This window comes from Rhinoraja longicauda, chromosome 38 (genome assembly GCF_053455715.1).
Source record: "Rhinoraja longicauda isolate Sanriku21f chromosome 38, sRhiLon1.1, whole genome shotgun sequence".
In the NCBI taxonomy this organism is placed as follows: domain Eukaryota; kingdom Metazoa; phylum Chordata; class Chondrichthyes; order Rajiformes; family Arhynchobatidae; genus Rhinoraja; species Rhinoraja longicauda.
Window position 1 is genome coordinate 12,725,773 of NC_135990.1, and position 21,561 is coordinate 12,747,333.

The following is a 21,561-nucleotide window of genomic DNA, read 5'->3' on the forward strand; positions in this document are numbered from 1 at the left end:
GCCAAGGGTTCATTGGCAGCCCCTCACACTTCTGTTACACAGGTGAAGAGGAACAGAAGCTGGGAGGGAAGAGAGGGCATCCACTAGATTAGTTCAGGTATTCTTGATACAGTACAGGTATTCTTGATATTAGTACAGGTGTCAGAGGTTATGGGGAGAAGGCAGGAAAATGGGGTTAGGAGGGAGAGATAGATCAACCATGATTGAATGGCGTAGACTTGATGGGCCGAATGGCCTAATTCTACTCCTATCCCTTATGACTTTATGATTACCAACTCGCACACTTCCCAGTCTTGAAAATATCCTTCATTGACATTAGGTCTACATCCAGGAAGTCTTCATCCGACTGCACAGGGAGTGTACCATCACCAGGCAGACCGCAGCAGTTCACAAATCAGGCTATTTATTACCCTCTAGAGGGCAATTAGGGCTGGACAATCACGTGACAGCCTTGTCAGCGATGCCCTCAGTCTGCAAAAAAATAAAAAAGGATTAAAAAAAATAATGATCTGATACACAAGAGATTTCAGAACCAAAGGCATTAAATCAAAGCATTCCATTCTGCTCCTGTTTTCCGTGATTCCCCAAATATTTCAATAGTCTCTCCATCCCTCCCACATCCCAGTTCACCAACTGTCCTCGATTACATTTTATATTCGTATGCTTAGTTGTTACCTGCCCCAAGCTTACAACGATCTATTCTACATCTTCCTTGAGCTCCATCCCCTTTGATGCCTCATTTTCACACCTTATCCCTCTATATCTCCCTAACTCTCAGTTGACCCAAAATGTCACCCATTCCTTCTCTCCAGAGATGCTGCCTGTCCCGCTGTTACTCCAGCATTTGGTGTCTATCTTCGGTGTAAGCCAGCATCTGGCGTACCTTCCTCCTACACATGGTGATCTTTTATTCCAGTCACTGATCATGTGGTGCAGCTGATGATCCTAAGCTCCGTCTTTGATTTGATTTATACTCCCTGATATTTTACAATATTTGTATACCAGGTATTCTTACGCAAACGGAGATTGTCTTTAATCTCCATCTGGATGAAAAAGCGATGAGTTGTATTTGGAAATCTTGAAATGGCGGCAGTACATGAAATTAAGTGCGGTGGCGCAGCGGTAGAGTTGCTGCCTTACAGCGAATGCAGCGCCGGAGACTCGGGGTCCATCCTGACTACGGGCGCTGTCTGTACGGAGTTTGTACGTTCTCCCCGTGACCTGCGTGGGTTTTCTCCGAGATCTTCGGTTTCCTCCCACACTCCAAAGACGTACAGGTATGTAGGTCAATTGGCTGGGCAAATGTAAAAATTGTCCCTAGTGTGTGTAGGATAGTGTTAGTGTGCGGGGATCGCTGGGCGGCGCGGACCCGGTGGGCCGAATGGCCTGTTTCCGCGCTGCATCTCTAAAAAAAAAAAAGACATCCTGCCTCTGGAGTAATGACGATAACGGTTATGCTTCCAATCTAAATACATTATCATTTTTATTACGTACATGAAGTTATTCAATGATGAAGGAAATAATACACTTCACACAAGACACCCAGATTTCAGCCCTGGTGGTATTTTAATGGGAAATACTGAACTACAAGTCAAGTGTACAACGTCTGTATAGAAATCACACGTTGGTGGCTAAAGATCACAGTACAGAATACAAAAAGCGATATATATGCATTGTACAAGCTGGCTTAAAAGCCCTGCCTCTTATACTTTACAAAGTGAAAATAGAGAGGTTGCTGAGGAAAACTGTACAAATCAATCTCTGACATTGTCTGATCACAATGTTGTGGCTATCTGAACAGTTGCAACAATCTCAATGGACAATTGGAGGTTTAAGACAACAGCCAGGTGAGTGGTTGAGCAGAAAATAGTTTTAGGGTTTTTCTTTTCAGCTGCCGTTAGCCAAATCTTGCCTTGATTAGATTGGCTGTTCTAATACCTGCCAAACCACTACTCGGTTTGTCCCTGGTGAGCAAAAGCTGCTGACCCACGCCAGCAGACGGCGAGGGGAGGGGAGGAGAGAAAATAATTTACCCGATTTACAAAGAAATCTGTAAGATGGCAGAACTTCTTGAGTGGAGCGTTTTCACCCAATTACCAGTTTGCTGTCACCAACATAAAGATCAATCACTTCCAGGAGTAATTGGAGGAGAGAGAGAGAGTAGTAACAAGTCCGAAATATGTTCAAATAGATGCTTATAGAGAAAAAAAAACAAGATGTGTGGCTACTGACCAGACTCATCAAAAAGAAAACCTCAAAACTTTTTAAAAAAATCCTGTTCCAACAAGTAAAAATAACCTTAAACGCAGATGAAGGCAGAAGGGGCGAGGGGAGGAAAAGGGTATTTATTAAATGTATAAAACTGATTTCCAGAGGCATCATAATTAACAGTCATGTGTTTCAGACATCAGAGCACTTTCAATATACGACAGACAGCAGTGAATGTTCTAGTCAACAAAATTCAAGGCTGGTCAAAAGTCGTTCAAAATTCAGCTAAGCTTTTTTTTTTGTGTGTGACATGTTTTTTTTTTAAAAACCACCTGATGTGTTTCACTGTCTTCTAATGGTACCAACTGCATTTGTAAGAGGCTTCGAATGACATAGTCAAAATGCTTCCACAAAGAACTGTTCAAAATAAAATGCCGAAACCATGAAAAATCTCTTTTCTTCTGTAACTTGTAAAACAAAAAGCAGCACGAAAAAGTTAAGGACTGTGTCAATCGCAACTGAATTAGTAACCACTGATGTGTGTCTGGAAATAAAATTGGATGGTGCAGTGTAAAGGGACTCTGACTGGTCAGTTGACATATTAGTCAGTCAGTCAACCACTTGCTCATTAATGTCTTTTAATACCTGAAGCTACAATTCCACAGGGTCAAATACTGTATAAAACTGGAACCAGCAGTCTATCGAACTTCCAAAAGGAAGCAAATTGTGTTTGGAAGACTAAGGCAGGTTTTTTTTATTTAAAAAAAGGTCTTAACTAAGTTACCCTCAGAGACCCAGAGTTCAATGTTTCCGCAAAGAAAGAAAAGGTGACCGGACAGTTTAAATAACGTCTGCCGTGAAGTTTGGTCCAGTTGTTATAGACGGGCAAACTTGAATTAAAACTTAAAACAAAAAGGCCAAAATACACTATGTAATGGCATGTTGCACATGGCCACTTAATGATGCAAGTGTTCTGTACATAAAGAAATATCTTTTCACTAACAGAAATTCACATGTAAAGAAAGCTACAATTACTCTGAAATCCCTTTGGTAAAAACTTTAATAATGGTGCCTCATTTTTCCATATCAACTAACTTCAAGCCACCTCATACTATAATACACAATAAGCTAGTAAGTGATGCTAGCACATTGATGCAGATTGTTTCTCCTTTCTTTAAAAAAAAAAGTCTGTTGACAATATGTACAGAGTATTTACAAAAAAGATAGCAGTGTTTCATTTTTGCTGTTGTCGTTGTCGGAGCTGGTGAATGACATTGGACGAGATGCCAAACGTGGGCACACAGGAGGACCTATTGTGTGGGTTGGTCACGGCCCCTTGAGCAATGCACTGTATTTCACCCTGTACTTGTTGATTTTCATGAAGTGCAGTGTCTCCTTTTCACAGGTGGTTGTGCAAGGCACCATGCCCTCCAAGCGCTCCCCCATTAGCCACTTGCTGGTCTCGGCGGCCATCTCGCGAGTCACGTGCTCTTTGCTCCATTTATCCACCCAGGCCTGGAAGCGCTGATGTAGCCGCGTGCTGACCCGCTCGTGGGACTACATTTCAAAGAGAGAAGAAAGCACGGCGTCAATAGATGGCGTAGGAACAATAAATGCAGATGCTGGCCTAAATCCAAGGTAGACACAAAATGCCGGAGGAACTTAGCGGGTCAGGCAGCATCTCGGGAGAGAAGTAATGGGTGAAGACCCATCTGAAGAAGGGTCTCGATCTGAAACGCCACCCATTCCTTCTCTCCTGAGATGCTGCCTGACCCGCTGAGTTACTCCAGCATTTTGTGTCTACCCACGGCGTCAATGGACTTTAGAGAAACATGCCCTTCCACCCACCGAGCCCGCGCCGACCAGCGATCCCTGTATACTAGCACTATCCCACACACTAGGGACAAATTGCAATTTACAGAAGCCAGTTAACCGCACAAACAATAGACAATAGGTGCAGGAGGCCATTCGGCCCTTCGAGCCAGCACCGCCATTCAATGTGATCATTGCTGATCATTCTCAATCAGTATCCCGTTCCTGCCTTCTCCCCATACCCCCTGACTCCGCTGTCCTTAAGAGCTCTATCCAGCTCTCTCTTGAATGCATTCAGAGAATTGGCCTCCACTGCCTTCTGAGGCAGAGAATTTCACAGATTCACAACTCTCTGACTGAAAAAGTTTTTCCTCATCTCAGTTTTAAATGGCCTACCCCTTATTCTTAAACCTGCACGTCTTTGGAGTGTTGGAGGAAACCGGAGCACCCGGAGAAAACCCACGTAATCACAGGGAGAACGTACAAACTCCGTACAGACTGCGCCCGTAGTCAGGATCGAATCAGAGTGCCGGGCGCGGTAAGGCAGCAACTCTACCGCTGCGCCACTAGGCCGCCCCAATACCCATGAAACTTACAGAATCAGAGAAAGAATTGAGTTTCATGGGGTAAGCCAGTTAAAGCAAACACCAAGGTAAGATTTACAATGCGCAAGATAAAATGCACTTGGCTCTTGGTGATGGTTGGGGTGACAAGCAGTCAACAAATATTTTCGGCCTATCATTTCCCATTTGTCGAATGGATAGCAGCTTCATAACACGTTCTCATAAGTTCTCATACCCGGGGGGATAAAACCCAAAAGATTTCTGCATTAGTCTGCATGCTCTCAGTTCCTGTATGGCTAAAGTGATATAACAAGTCCATCACTGATTAATTTTTAGCTTAGCTTAGAGATACAGATTGAAACAGGCCCTTCAGCCCACCGAGTCCATGCTGACCATTAATCACTCATCTGTTGGGACAGTTAGACTGGTCGTTGAACTAGGATGGGGGAGGAATGGAGAGGGAGGGAAAGCAAGGGTTACTTGAAGTAATTTATTCACAAAATGCTGGAGTAACTCAGCAGGTCAGGCAGCATCTCAGGAGAGAAGGAATGGGCGACGTTTCGGGTCGAGACCCTTCTTCAGACTGATGTCAGGGGGGCGGGACAAAGTGTCCCGCCCCCCTGACATCAGTCTGAAGGGTCTCGACCCGAAACGTCGCCCATTCCTCTCCTGAGATGCTGCCTGACCTGCTGAGACTCCAGCATTTTGTGAAATAAATACCTTCGATTTGCACCAGCATCTGCAGTTATTTTCTTACACTTGGAAGTACTTGAAGTAACCCTTGCTTTCCCCCCCCTCTCCATACCTCCCCCTTCCTAGTTCAACCAGACTGACGGTCCCTTTGATTACATTTTATATCTGTCTGCTTCGTTGTCACCTTCTCCTAACGATGATCTTCCTTGAACCCCATCCCCTTTGATATCTTGGTTTCACACCTAACAAGGAACATCGGGACAGTGCAGGAAAATGATGCTGAGGTAAAAGAGCAGCCATCATTTCATTGACCAGAGTAGGTATAAAATATGCCCCATAGCAGGCAGAAACATTCAAAGAACATCTATGGGGGGGAGGGAAGCATAATCTTTTATAGCTAAAATGTCATCAACCTGAAACTCTAGACCTGCAATTACCCTCCCAATATCTGTTGCTTTTAGATGTCTGGTTCCCAGCATCCACAGTGGGCGACACAGCCTTACAGCGCAAGAACCAGGTTCGATCCTGTCTACTGGGAGTTTGTACGTTCTCAATGTAACCATGTGGGGTTTTCCCTGGGTTTCCCCCCACACTCCAAAGACGTACAGGTTTGTAGGTTAATTGGCTTTGGTAAAAATTGTGTACAGGGATCACTGGTTGACGTGGGCACGAAGGGCCGAAAGTGAGACCGCACCTGGAGTACTGTGTGCAGTTGTACAGGGCCCTAGTGAGACCGCACCTGGAGTACTGTGTGCAGTTGTACAGGGCCCTAGTGAGACCGCACCTGGAGTACTGTGTGCAGTTTTGGTCTCCAAATTTGAGGAAGGAAATTCTTGCTAGTGAGGGCGTGCAGCGTAGGTTTACTAGGTTAATTCCCGGAATGGCGGGACTTTCATATGTTGAAAGACTGGAGCGACTAGGCTTGTATACATGGAATTTAGAAGGATGAGAGGAGATCTTATCGAAACATATAAGATTATTAAGGGGTTGGACACGTTAGAGGCAGGAAACATGTTCCCAATGTTGGGGGAGTCCAGAACAGGGGCCCACAGTTTAAGAATAAGGGGTAGGCCATTTAGAACTGAGATGAGGAAAAACTTTTTCAGTCAGAGAGTTGTGAATCTGTGGAATTCTCTGCATCAGAAGGCAGTGGAGGCCAATTCTCTGAATGCATTCAAGAGAGAGCTAGATAGAGCTCTTAAGGATAGCGGAGTCAGGGGGTATGGGGAGAAGGCAGGAACGGGGTACTGATTGAGAATGATCAGGCATGATCACATTGAATGGCAGTGCTGGCTCGAAGGGCCGAATGGCCTCCTCCTGCACCTATTGTCTATTGAAAGGCCTGTTCTCGCGGTGTATCTCTAAACTAGACACAGCATCTTGCTCTTTGTATCCTCGAAAGACACAATCCAACAGAGCCTGTAAGGAGTGCACTGACCTGTCGAGCCCTAAGCAGTGCAGTCCTCCTGTACATGTAGTCTTCTGATTTGAAGACATACACCATCTTGTACGAGTTGAGTTTAAAATTGCACTGTGCTTTATCATAATTCTCAGCATTCTCCATTGATTTCTTATTGCTGCATTCCTTCCCTTCTTTCTCTTGTTGCTCCCGACCCCGTTGGCACTTGCGAATTCGGCGTAGATTCCTGTTAAAAGCAGAACCGTACAGAAGAGTGCTTCAGTTGACTGCAATTAAACATAAGAGTGGTGTGGGGAGATATCCATAGGAAATATACTACAGCTGCCAGGCACAAATTGCTCTTTTTTATTACATGTTCCTCTTAATAATCCGTAGTATAAGAAAATAACTGCAGATGCTGGTACAAATCGAAGGTATTTATTCACAAAATGCTGGAGTAACTCTGCAGGTCAGGCAGCATCTCAGGAGAGAAGGAATGGGTGACGTTTCGGGTCGAGACCCTTCTTCCGTCTGAAGAAGGGTCTCGACCCGAAACGTCACCCATTCCTTCTCTCCTGAGATGCTGCCTGACCTGCTGAGTTACTCCAGCATTTTGTAAATAAATACCTCTTAATAATCCCCTCATTCCATTCAACTAAAAATAATTATTGTAAGATTAATCATTTCACCATTTGGTGGGGAGATGATATTTGCACAGTGTTCTGCATATGGAGCACAGAACTGAGATATTGAAGAACAACTAATCATGGAATGTGTGTGATGTAGTCTGCTGGAGGCAGTAGTTGAGGCAGGGACTATCGCTACGTTTAAGAAGCAATTAGGCAGGTACATGGACAGGAAAGGTTTAGAGGGATATACTAGACCAAGTTGGGCCCAAACCTCTCCTGCATTGGTGCAGCACCCTCTCCTCCTCCCCCTCACTCCATCCCCCTCAAACCCCCCTTATCCTCCCTCCTCCCTCCCTCCCGAGGAGATAGATTTAAACTTTAAAATGTGAATAACTTAAAAAATATAACACCGATTTCAATTTCAATTAGCACCAAAGGGACGACGGTGTGTCAGGTGGGCCTAAAATTGTTGCGCTATCGTCTACCATTTTGGCTGTAGTTCAGGAACAAACAAGCAAGAGTTTTAGTATATAGATGGGTCAAACGCAGGCAAGTGGGACTTGTATAGATGGGACATGTTGGTCGGTGTAGGCAAGTTGGGCTGAAGGGCCTGTTTCCACACTGTATGACTAGACGTAGATGCATGCAACATGGAAACAGTCCTTTAACCGAGATACCGTCAGCCACCATTCATTTTACATTAATCCCATCTTTTTTAAAATTTTCTCCAGAATCTCACCAACTCTCCCCAAATTCTACCATTCACCTTCACACTGAGGACCTTGTCCAACCACCTGCCTATCAAACCCTTCCCCCATCTGTATCTACCTATCACTCACCAGGCTTTGTCCTGCCCCTCCTCTCCTCCAGCTTTCTTCCTCCCTCCCCACCACAATCAGTCTGAAGAAGAATCCTAACTCAAAACATCACATCTCTATATTCTCCAGTAATGCCGCCTTAGTCGCTGAGTTACTCCAACACTTTGTCCTTTTTTTTTGGTAAACCAAATCTGCAGTTCCTTGTGCAGGAAGGAGCTGCAGATGCTGGTTATATGCCGAAGTTAGACAAAAAGTGCTGGCGTAACTCAGAGGGTCAGGCAGCATCTCTGGAGAAAAGGAATGGGTGATGCTTCGAGTCGGGACCTTATTTCTTGCAATTTTCAGTGGCCAATTCACCTACAAACTCGCCATCTTAGGGATGAGTGAAGGAAACTGGAAAACCCGGGGGGGAAATGCACACAGAATGTACAAGCTTCACACAGGCAATACCAGAGGTCAGGATTGAGCCATGGGCTCTGGCCCCGTGAGGCAGCAGCTCATCAGTGATAGTAAGACCACTATCAAAAAGAGTAAGCAGAAACCATAGTGGATGGAGTTTCAGCCATATGTTTCCAGGCCAATTTCCCAGTGATCACGAATCAACCCGAAGTAATCACAACAGTGGATAAAGACCTGTGTGCAATTTTGTGCATAAAACAATAGGACAAAATCGGCAAAATAATGTTGCTCAAGTCCTTTATAATGGTGTACTGTTTACGAATAAGAATGATTTGCATTTGTATGGTGCTTGCCACAACTTCGGGTCATTCCATTTTATAGCCAGAAGCTACTTTAAATTTAGTCACTGATGTAATGCAGGACTCAATTTACACAGAGCAAAATTACAAGGTTTTCAGTGTGAAGGAGGCCAAGTCAATGGATATCTTTATGGCGGAGGTTGACAGATTCTTGATTAGTACGGGTGTGAGGGGATACGGGGAGAAGGTGATTGAGAGGGAAAGATCAATCAGCCATGATTGAATGGCAGAGTAGACTTGATAGAAACATAGAAAATAGGTGCAGGAGTAGGCCATTCGGCCCTTCGAGCCTGCACCGCCATTCAATATGACCATGGCTGATTATCCAGCTCAGTAACCTGTACCTGCCTTCTCTCCATACTCCCTGATCCCTTTAGCCACAAGGGCCACATCTAACTCCCTCTTAAATATAGCCAATGAACTGGCCTCAACTACCTTCTGTGGCAGAGAATTCCACAGACTCACCACTCTCTGTGTGAAGAAATGTTTTCTCATCTCGGTCCGAAAAGACTTCCCCCTTATCCTTAAGTTGTGACCCCTGGTTCTGGACTTCCCCAACATCGGGAACAATCTTCCCGCATCTAGCCTCTCCAACCCCTTAAGAATTTTATATGTTTCAATAAGATCCCCCCACAGTCTTCAAAATTCCAGCGAGTATAAGCCTAGTCTATCCAGTCTTTCTTCATATGAAAGTCCTGCCATCCCAGGGATCAATCTGGTGAACCTTCTCTGTACTCCCTCTAAGGCTAGAATGTCTTTCCTCAGATTAGGAGACCAAAACTGTACACTGATGGGCCGAATGGCCTAATTCTGCTCCTACAACTTATGAAACTCCCACAACACCAACATGATTATCTGCTTCTGAGATTTTGGTTGTGTTAGGACTTATGTGAGGACGTCATCGAGGAAGTCAACAGAGGAGCCTTACCTTGGCAGGAACACAGGTTTCTGTGCTAGATGTTCCCGTAGTTCAGGAGAGGTAGAATCTGAATTCATATAACGATCCATAAAGTCCGACCAGCGCTGTAAACAGATAAGCGTTATTCAAAAATCATCAGCCAAAGTAGGTGGATATAATGCTCATAAAATGTTTTCTACTTTAGTTGGCGTTTAACTTCCACATATACTTGTAAATTCCTAATGAAGATGGGCAAGGGGAAAAAAATCCTTTAAAGGTTGCTGTACCTTCATGTAAAATATCACCTTGTGATGATATTGCTCATATTTATTCACAAAATGCTGGAGTAACTCAGCAGGTCAGGCAGCATCTCGGGAGAGAAGGAATGGGTGACGTTTCGGGTCGAGACCCTTCTTCAGACTGATGTCGGGCGTGGCACAAAGGAAGGATATAGGTGGAGACAGGAAGATAGAGGGAGAACTGGGAAGGAGGAGGGGAAGGGAGGGACAGAGGAGCTATCTGAAGTTGGAGAAGTCGACGTTCATACCACCGGGCTGCAAACTGCCCAGGCGAAATATGAAGTGCTGCTCCTCCAATTTCCGGCGGGCCTCACTATGGCACTGGAGGAGGCCCATGACAGAGAGATCAGACTGGGAATGGGAGGGGGAGTTAAAGTGCTGGGCTACCGGGAGATCAGTTGCGTTAATGCGGACCGAGCGCAGGTGTTCAGCGAAGCGAACGCCGAGCCTGCGCTTGGTTTCGCCGATATAAATAAGTTGACATCTAGAGCAGCGGATGCAATAGATGAGGTTGGAGGAGGTGCAGGTGAACCTCTGTCTCACCTGGAAAGACTGTTTGGGTCCTTTGATGGAGTTGAGGGGGGAGGCAAAGGGACAGGTGTTGCATCTCGTGCGGTTGCAAGGGAAAGTGCCCGGGGTTAGGGTGGTTTGGGTAGGAAGGGACGAGTGGACCAGGGAGTTACGGAGGGAACGGTCTCTGCGGAACGCAGAGAGGGGAGGGGATGGGAAGATATGACCAGTGGTGGGGTCCCGTTGTAGGTGACGGAAATGTTGGTGGATGATATGTTGGATCCGCTGGCTGGTGGGGTGGAAGGTGAGAACGAGGGGGATCCTGTCCTTGTTGCGAGTGGGGGGAGGGGAAGCAAGAGCGGAGCTGCGGGATGTAGAAGAGACCCTAGTGAGAGCCTCATCTATAATGGAGGAGGGGAAGCCCCGTTTTCTGAAGAACGAGGACATCTCGGAAGCCCTAGTCTGAAACACCTCATCCCGGGCGCAGATGCAGCGTAGACAGAGGAATTGGGAGTAGGGGATAGACTTTTTGCAAGGGACCGGGTGGGAAGAAGTGTAGTCCAGATAGCTGTGCGAGTCGGTGGGCTTGTAGTAAATGTCCGTCACTAGTCTGTCTCCTGTGATAGAGATGGTGAGGTCCAGAAACGGGAGGGAGATGTCAGAGATAGTCCAGGTATATTGAAGGGCAGGATGGAAATTGGAGGTGAAGTGTATGAAGTCAGTGAGTTCTGCATGGGTGCAAGAGGTAGCACCAATGCAGTCGTCGATGTAGCAGAGGTAGAGTTCGGGGATGGGGCCAGTGTACGTCTGGAACAGGGATTGTTCGACGTACCCGACAAAGAGGCAGGCATAGCTAGGGCCCATGCGAGTGCCCATAGCTACGCCTATGGTTTGGAGGAAGTGGGAGGAGTCGATATTGCTCATCTCTGCTGATTCACCCAGCAGACAGAGGCTCAACAGTGAGAGACCAACAAGTCAAGTCAAGTTTATTTGTCACATACATATTCAAGATGTGCAGTGAAATGAAAGTGGCAACGCCTGCGGATTGTGCTAAACTACAAAACACAATAGAATTATTTTTTTTAACACAAAAAATAGACAATAGGTGCAGGAGGAGGCCATTCGGCCCTTCGAGCCAGCACCACCATTCAATGTGATCATGGCTGATCATTCTCAATCAGTACCCCGTTCCTGCCTTCTCCCCATACCCCCTGACTCCGCTATCCTTAAGAGCTCTATCTAGCTCTCTCTTGAATGCATTCAGAGAATTGGCCTCCACTGCCTTCTGAGGCAGAGAATTCCACAGATTCACAACTCTCTGACTGAAAAAGTTTTTCCTCATCTCAGTTCTAAATGGCCTACCCCTTATTCTTAAACAGTGGGCCCTTGTTCTGGACTCCCCCAACATTGGGAACATGTTTCCTGCCTCTAACGTGTCCAACCCCTTAATAATCTTATACGTTTCGATAAAATCTCCTCTCAATTCCAGTGTAGACAAGCCTAGTCGCTCCAGTCTTTCAACATATGATAGTCCCGCTATTCTGGGAATTAACCTAGTAAACCTACGCTGCACGCCCTCAAAATAAATGAATACAGTAAATTAAATTAGTCCCACACTTTTGTTTAAAAATTAATTTTGTTTATGTTAAAAAAGGTTTGCCTTTATATAGGGCCTTTCATGAGCGGAAGTGGCGGCGCCTAACGGCTGCGGCTCGCTAACAGTCTGTTCGTCTTTTTTCCTTTTTTTTTTGTTGTGTGTCGGTGTTGGGATGGTTTTTTTTTTTTTTGGTTGTGTATGTGTGGGGGGTGGTGGTGTGGGTGGGGGAAACCTTTCTCTTTTAGGTCTCTTCATCACGGCGCGGGGTGCGGCTCGGCCGCGGGGCCTTCTATCGCCCGGTGCGGCTCGGCTGCTGGACTTAACATCGTCCGGTGCGGCTCGGCCGCTGAACTTAACAGTGCCCGGTGCGGCTCGGCCGCGGGGCGCAACATCGTCCGGCGCGGCTCGGCCGCGGGGCCTAACATCGCCCGGTGCGGCTCGGCCGTTGGACTTAACATCGCCCGGCGCGGCTCGGCCGTGGGACTTTTCATCGCTGGTGCGGCTCGGCCGCTGGACTTAACATCGCCCGGTGCGGCTTGGCCACGGGACCTTCCATCGCCCGGTGCGGCTCGGCCGCTGGGCTTAACATCGCCCGGCGCGGCTCGGCCGCGGGGCCTAACATCACTGGTGCGGCTCGGCCGCTGGACTTAACAGTGCCCGGTGCGGCTCGGCCGCGGGGCCTAACATCGCACGGCGCGGCTTGGACGCGGGGCCTAACATCGCTGGTGCGGCTCGGCCGCTGGACTTAGCGGTGCCCGGTGCGGTCGCGGGGCCTTCCATCGCCTTGCGGGGACTGTGCGGGTCGGTCGGGGACGAGCTGTTTGTCCGTGGGCGTGGGGAAGAGAGTGGAAGTTTTGTTGCCTCCATCACAGTGAGGGGGTGTTTGGAGTCACTGTGATGGACGTTTATGTTGGGGTCATGTGTCTTGTGTTCTTTTTTGTGTATGACTGCTATGTAATTTTGTTCGGTACCTTGGTACCGAATGACAAATAAAGCTCTGTTGAATCTGTTGAATCTGTTGAATCTCCAAATGCCCCAAACTATTTTACAGCCAGCACTTGCAAAATGTAATGTAATAATAATGGTGTTGCAATGGTAAAGTTGCTGCCTCACAACACCAGAGACCCGGATTTCATCCTGACTACGGGTGCTTGTCTGTACGGAGTTTGTACGTTCTCCCCGTGACCGCGCGGGCTTTCTCCGAGATCTTTGATTTCCTCCCACACTCCAAGGACGTACAGGTTTGTAGGTTAATTGGCCTCGGTAAAATTGTAAGTTGTCCCTAGTGTGTGTAGGATAGTGTTAGTGTGCGGGGATCGCTGGTCGGCGCGGACCCGGTGGGTCGAAGGGCCTGTTTCCACGCTGTATCTCTAAACTGAATTAAACTAAACTAAGTGTGGCAGGCAATATGCACACAGCATGGTCCAACAAACAGCAGTGTGAAAGTAACCAGTAACTTAGTTTTAAAACCATGCTGGTTGAGGGATACATTTTGGTCAGGACATGGGGGACATATTCTTCAAAATGATGCTGGAGATTAGAGGGTAAACGGGGTCTCATATTGGTGTTTCATCCAAATGATGACACCACCAATACCGGACACCCGCAAAATGTCACGGTTAAATCAGGGTATACCTTAATTTCAGCATATCCAAGCTTCATCAAAATACGAAAACAAAGATAATAACAACAAAATCTGATTCACGAATGCAAGGGGTAGCTGTACAGCCCAACCAGTTATGTTGAATTATAATCACCAAATGGGTATAATTTTTAATCCCAATAGAATAAGAATGATCCCAGGAATGATTGGGTTAACATATGATGAGCGCTTAACAGCACTGGGCCTGCACTCACTGCAGTTTAGAAGGACGAGAGGGGGACCTCATTGAAACAGTGAACAGTGAAAGGCCTGGATAGAATGAATGTGGAGAGGATGTTTCCACTAGTGGGAGAGTCTGGGACCAGAGGCCACAGCTTCAGAATAAAAGGACGTACCCTTAGGAAGGAGATGAGGAGGAATTTCTTTAGCTAGACGGTGGTGAATCTGTGGAATTCATCGCCACAGATGGCTGTGGAAGCCAAATCAATGGGTTTTTTAAAGGTGGAGATGGGCAGATTCTTGATTAGTACGGGTGTCAGCACGGTTAAAGGGAGAAGGCAGGAGAATAGGGTTGAGAAGGAAAGATAGATCAGCCATGATTGAATGGCGGAGTAGACTTGATGGGCCGAATGGCCTAATTCTGCACCTATAACTTATGAACCTATGAAAACAGTGAATTTGACATAACTTCGGTCAATGGCAGAAGAATTAGGCAGCAGCTGATTCATACTAAGAGGCTGACCTTGGCTCTAAATAGAGAAATAGTTTATCTGTTTTTTTCCCCAACCACATCAAAGACATGCAAGTGATCTCCAGTCTGCATGGTAGTGTAAGGAAATAACTGCAGATGCTGGCATGGGCTCAGGCCTCTATTGCCAAAGGAGCATTTAGGCATTGCACTCCCACATCTCTGCCAAAAGCCAGTGTATACAGCTGTGAGGAGTTGGGAAGCATCCAGACTTATCTCTGAATGATAGTAACATCGCACAAAACACTCAACACACAAGGAATTGACAAATCAAGGTCTAATTAGCTATTGTAAAGGCAGCTTCAAAGAGCGGCTGAACACATCAACCCAAACATGGCTAGAATGTACGTGAGCTCAGGCTCACACACAACGTCTTCTTCTACCAGGATTCTACCACTGGCACGGTACTTTAAAACAGAAGCCATGAGTTCAGATTTAACAAAATGAAAATCTATCTGTTATTTACAGCCCAGTATCAATTTCTGCATTATAACATTTGCCTTGGATTCTGATACCCTATTCTGTCGGGCTTTTGTGCAATTGATGGCCCACACACCTGGAAATGGCTTTTAAGGAAAGGAAAGGAAAGAGGAGGTCGTTGAGGCCGGGACTATCCCAACATTTAAGAAACAGTTAGACAGGTACATGGATGGGGACAGGTTTGGAGGAATATGGACCAAATGCGGGTAGGTGGGTCTAGTGTAGCTGGGACATGTGGGCATGTTGGCCAGTGTGGCTGATCATTCTCAATCAGTACCCTGTTCCTGCCTTCTCCCCATACCCCCGGACTCCGCTATCCTTAAGAGCTCTATCCAGCTCTCTCTTGAATGCATTCAGAGAATTGGCCTCCACTGCCTTCTGAGGCAGAGAATTCCACAGATTCACAACTCTCTGACTGAAAACGTTTTTCCTCATCTCCGTTCCAAATGGCCTGCCCCTTATTCTTAAACTGTGGCCCCTTATTCTTAAACTGTGGCCCCTTATTCTTGACTCCCCAACATTGGGAGCATGATTCCTGCCTCTAACGTGTCCAACCCCTTAATAATCTTATACGTTTCGATAAGATCCCCTCTCATCCTTCTAAATTCCAGTGTACACAAGCCTAGTCGCTCCAGTCTTTCAACATATGACAGTCCCGCCATTCCGGGAATTAACCTAGTAAACCGACGCTGCACGCCCTCAATCGCAAGAATATCCTTCCTCAAATTTGGAGACCAAAACTGCACACAGTACTCCAGGTGCGGTCTCACTAGGGCCCTGTACAACTGCAGAAGGACCTCTTTGCTCCTATACTCAACTCCTCTTGTTCTGAAGGCCAACATTCCATTGGCTTTATTCACTGCCTGCTGTACCTGCATGCTTCCTTTCAGTGACTGATGCACTAGGACACCCAGATCTCACGGACCAGTACGATAACTGCTAACCTCTTCAATCTGTGGCTTCACAGCTCATAATATTCCTCACCTCAGTTTGTCATCAAGCTAGAAGATCAACCTTGATTCAATAAGGAGAGCCTGAGGACCATGCCAGGAGCAACACATCTTGGAATGAGGTGCTGAGTGAAGTTTCTACATGTGAACTAACGAGGAACGCTGAAGCCATTGGCAGACGCGGTGCCCAACAAGTAACAGAGCAGAGTGAAGTATCACAATCTCATCGCTCGTTAATCAGCAACACGGGACCATCAACATGAAGTCCAAAGACGGGCTCCAACACAAAACGTCATCCATTCCTTCTCTCCGGAGATGCTGCCTGACCCGCTGAGTGTCTATCTTCGGTACAAAGCAGAATCTGCAGTTCCTCCCTACACTCCAGAAACAGCCCTTCCTCAAACACTATGTGTGAATGCAAAAACTAGGTGCTCACTAGCATTTTGTAAGTGAACCATTCTACAAAGCCTCAATTTATGGTAAGAATTCTCACAGACATTGCCAGATATTGCCACGGCCGGGGCAGGGAGTGAGGAGGTACTTGGTTGGGTGCTAGTTGGGTGTTGCTGCTCTCTTTGGCCATTAACACTGGACATCGGTGGCCCTGACACACGACTTTGAAGATTTCATTTCCAACCCTTCTTCCTTTGAGTAGATAGATGTTGGCAAAGGCTTCCTACAAGTCACTGGGGTTTATATCATTTTCTTTTTAACGTTTTTGAATCTTCTCAAACTATTTTCTCACTCTGCCTCTTAGTCAGCACCTTTACTTCATACTTTAGATACAGCATTGAAATGAGAATCTATGCTATTAGCTGATACAGTTAATTCGAGATATTGATATTTTGTTGTAGATGGGTGAAGATGGTTTATTTTGTTGTTGTTTTAGCTAATATAAAATGAATGCTTATTTTCAGTAGAAAGCAGTAAGATGGATGCTTGTGGCAGAAATGTTATCATTGGGAATGGAATGTGTGTGTCCCTTTACAAATGATAGGGAGTAGACAGAGGAGTATTAAAAATAAATAAATTTTGGAGCAAATTACGTGTGTTATTCGGATTGAAGGTAAAGAACTTGAATTATCAGAAACAGGCCCACCGAGTCCGTGCCGACTGGCGGTCACCCCGTGCACTAGCACTATGCTGCCACTAGGGACAATTAACACAAGCCAATTAACCAACAAACCTGTACGTCTTTGGAGTCTAGGAAGAAACCAGAGCACCCGGAGAAAACCCACGCGGTCACACGGAGAATGTGCAAACTCTGTACAGAAAGCACCCGTAGTCAAGATTGAACCCAGGTCTCTGGCGCTGTAAAGAAGCAACTCTACCACTGCGCCGTCGTAGTGACAGAATGTGGATTAAACATTCCACATGAAGTTGGACATCAGACATGATAATAATGTTGTCTGCCCAGTGGAGTCAGCTGAACGCATGTGGGACCTCAATACTGGAGACCTACGCCTGGAAGAAGATGCAGGCTACCATTCATTCCTGCCAACTGATTTGGAGGGTTTTGCAGAGACCGTGTTGGTGGTGTCTCTCTGGTGATGTGGGGCAACCTGCTGTCGGCAGTAAAACAATCCTAGAAACAGATAAGAGGGTAGGAATATCTGCTCCCAGTAGTTTGTGTGATTCTTGTGCCAGGTCCAAGGTCTTGATCTACAAACATAGTTTTTTTCCCTCCAAACAGCCAAAGACTAGTGGGTGCACAGAAGGTAATGAAGAATTTTACCACCAGCCAGGTATGGCTGATCATATCCGAAAACATTGAAGGCCGAGTTGCTGGACTTACAGCGAAGCGAAGGTGGCGCAGCGGTAGAGTTGCTGCCTTACAGCTAATGCAGCGCCAGAGACTCGGGTTCTATCCTGACTACGGGCGCCGTCTGTACGGAGTTTGTACGTTCTCCCCGTGACCTGCGTGGGTTTACTCCGAGATCTTCGGTTTCCTCCCACACTCCAAAGACGTACAGGTGTGTAGGTTAATTGACTGGGTAAAATGTGAAAATTGTCCCTAGTGTGTGTAGGGTAGTGTTAGTGTGCGGGGATCGCTGGGCGGCGCGGACTCGGTGGGCCGAAGGGCCTGTTTCCGCGCTGTATCTCTAAATCTAAATCTAAATCTAAAAAAATTGCAATTCTAGTGGTTATAATGAATATTACAACAAAATTAATTTGAAGAAAAATGGAGTTATTCCAGTTGCCAAGATTCCCCCAACTCCAGCAGAAACGACACCTACGCCAGGCGACCCTCTGTTGGTGCGTTTGACAATTATGCACCCGTGACTGATTTAATCTTAACCTCAACATGTTGTGCTCACCTCTGCTTCCACGGGACCATCTGAGTTTTCCTCTTCAGTGTCCAGCAGGTCAATAGTCAACGACACCTGTTCTTGGCTGTGTATGAATGAAAGCTGGGTGCAAAGGACAGGAACATTATAGAGTGGCATGGTCTGAAATATACTTAATTCCTGCACACTTATATAATAAGTATAACAATATACTTGCAACTAACATTTTTGATCTGACAACACATCCAGCAAATGCCTCTTTTTCAATAATGATAATAAAAACTTTAATAGCAAACAAAAGCCCGCCTCCCTTGTCCCATCCACGAACAACGGTGAATTGGATACTTTCCCCTCAAAGTACATAGATTGAAACTGAAAGGAGTACAGGTGCTCCCCCGGCTTGCGATATTTTGACTTTGCGATGGTGCAAATGGCAGCGACCAGTGGCGAGCCGCATCTCGCTTCCGGCCACGCGATCTCGTGCATTACATGCATTTCGACTTACAATACTTTCGGTTTCCGATGGGTTTCTCGGAACAGAACGCTATCAGAAGCTGAGGAGCACCTATATATATATATATATATATATATATATATATATATATCTCAAAGAGAAAAGTACTGGGCTAGGAAAAGGTAAACTTTAATAGGGTAACAGACATCTCTGCAAATTAAATAGACAATAGGTGCAGGAGGAGGCCATTTGGCCCTTCGAGCCAGCATCACCATTCAATGTGATCATGGCTGATCATTCTCAATCAGTACCCCGTTCCTGTCTTCTCCCCATACCCCCTGACTCCGCTATCCTTAAGAGCTCTATCTAGCTCTCTCTTGAATGCATTCAGAGAATTGGCCTCCACTGCCTTCTGAGGCAGAGAATTCCACAGATTCACAACTCTCTGACTGAAAAAGTTTTTCCTCATCTCAGTTCTAAATGGCCTGCCCCTTATTCTTAAACTGTGGCCCCTTGTTCTGGGCTCCCCCAACATTGGGAACATGTTTCCTGCCTCTAACGTGTCCAACCCCTTAATAATCTTATACGGTTCGATAAGATCTCCTCTCACCCTTCTAAATTCCAGTGTATACAAGCCTAGTCGCTCCAGTCTTTCAACATATGACAGTCCCGCCATTCCGGGAATTAACCTAGTAAACCTACGCTGCACGCCCTCAATAGCAAGAATATCCTTCCTCAAATTTGGAGACCAAAACTGCACACAGTACTCCAGGTGCGGTCTCACTAGGGCCCTGTACAACTGCAGAAGGACCTCTTTGCTCCTATGCTCAACTCCTCTTGTTATTAAGGCCAACATTCCATTGGCTTTCTTCACTGCCTTCAAATAACAGAACAAGCCTGTGGAAAAGTGTGCAGTTCACAATGTCGAGCTCTAGGAAGGATGTCAATAAGCTGGAACGGGTGCAGAAAAGATTCACATGAAGTTACTGGCATTGGAAGGCTTGAGTTACAAGGAGAGATTGGGAAGGCTGTGGCTTTATTTGTAAAGTGTAGAAGGCTTTGGAGTGACTGCGTAGAGGTTTATAAAATTAGGAGGGGCATAGATAGTGTGAATGGTCACAGTAGTTTTCTCCTGGGTAGGACAGTATAAAACTAGAGGGCACAAATTTAAGTTGAGAGGTGAAAAATTTAAAGGATACCCAAGGGGGAACTTTTTCACACAGAGGAAAGTGAGAATGTGGAAAAAGCTGCCAGAGGAACTGGTCGAGGATGTACAAATGCCATAATTAAAAGGTATTTAGGAAGGTACATGGAAAGGAAAGCTTAAGAGTACTGTGAATCAGTGGGACTAGCTCAGGTAGGCAGCTTGGTAGGTGTGGACGAGTTGAGCTGAGGGACTTATTCCATGTTATACAACGCTACAGTCTTTAAAGATAGACACAAAATGCTGGAGTAACTCAGCAGGACGGGCAGCATCTCTGGATAGAAGGTGTGGGTGACGTTTCGGGTCAGGACCCTTTTTCAGACTGTTTTTCTTTTGACGGTCTCTAACCCCACTTCAGTCCCATTCGTCAAGCAGAGACTGCCCCAGCAGCGGGGAAGACCACAGTGCTCCGTGACAATCCCGCTCCTTAAAAGGAATATTCTTTGATGACATCAAAGAAAAGTTCTTGGGAGACTAGGAAGAGTAATGTTGAAGCTGTGGCTCAAGACCTCGGTTAGCTCTGGACTGTCACTGAATAACAGTGCAATACAGTTCTGATGGGCACAGGACTGAGCCAGTGTAAGAAAGGGTATCAAGCACCGACATGCACAGGCCTGACATGGTGGAAAGAGGCGCTGTTGATGTTGTGAGCCAATCAACTCTGAGGCCCCAACAGGATCAGTGATGGGGCTGCAATTAAAGTTATGAGAGGGCAGCAAGAAGGCTTTGGGTGGATCTCCAAGCCACATACCATGAGACGCTACATGCACAAGAACAGCATTGTATCTTTAACCATGACTAAACATAACAGCTAAAACTTGTCATGAAAGACCCTAGGAAGTGTTTTGGACTGTGCATTTGGACTTCCCTACAAAGACATTAATCAAGAGAAACTAGGGTCCTTTGTACTGGAACAGAAGAATTGTGGATGAAATTTGACCATTGATCTAAAACCCACTGGTTTGGCTAATATTAGAAAGGTAAGAAAATTTTCACTGGGTGAGTGGAGGGCTTTGATTTAGGTTTCCTACCAACTTAAAGAGGGTCTCGACCAAAAACGTCACTTATCCCTCAACTTGAAAAGGGTCCTGACCCGAAACATAACATATTCCTTTTCTCCAATGAGGCTGTCTGACCCGCTGAGTTACTCCAGCTTTTTGTGTCTATCTTCGGTTTGAACCAGCATCTGCAGTCCCTTCTTATACATTTTGGCTCCATCCTCACAGCAGAAATAAATGGACTGCACAGAACAGAATTAAGGAAGAGGGGAGTTTCCCAAATTGCTAATCATAAATCCATTCAGGTGCCACTTTCTTCATTCCCTGCCACAACTTCCTAGAGGTGATTTAGAAAGAGCTGTTAACAATGAGGGGCGAATATTTGGACACACTTACCTTGAAGCAGTTCTCATCTGACATGAGCTGTTCAGACTTGCGCTGGTAGTTGCTTTCGATAGCAATGCGGGAGGACGTGGTGGCCAAGGTGCCACCAGTGGCAGAGTTACCACACTCTGTTAGGTAGAGATCAGTCACCTGTATACAGATTTCATCGCTCACAATATGCTGCAGCTAAAAAGAGCAAATCACAAAAAGGTGACAATAGCTTTCAGATATGTTTTTAGATTTCAAAATCACATTAGAAATTTAAGGG

At 46.0% G+C, this 21,561-nt stretch overlaps 1 protein-coding gene across 5 annotated transcripts in view; it reads right to left on the reverse strand.

Moving 5' to 3' along the window:
• Positions 1 to 1,555: 1,555 nt before the first annotated feature.
• The window catches only part of sin3aa (SIN3 transcription regulator family member Aa), a 119,409-nt gene continuing 99,403 nt past the window's right edge, over positions 1,556 to 21,561 (reverse strand). For all 5 annotated transcript variants that reach the window (XM_078429722.1, XM_078429724.1, XM_078429720.1 and 2 more), the window contains 5 exons: positions 21,306 to 21,479; positions 18,284 to 18,376; positions 9,809 to 9,903; positions 6,715 to 6,922; positions 1,556 to 3,765 (listed from right to left, as the gene is read on the reverse strand). In XM_078429722.1, the coding sequence (XP_078285848.1) occupies positions 3,535 to 3,765; positions 6,715 to 6,922; positions 9,809 to 9,903; positions 18,284 to 18,376; positions 21,306 to 21,479 (801 nt within the window). In that variant the 3' untranslated portion in view covers positions 1,556 to 3,534. The remainder of the gene's footprint in view (positions 3,766 to 6,714; positions 6,923 to 9,808; positions 9,904 to 18,283; positions 18,377 to 21,305; positions 21,480 to 21,561) is intronic.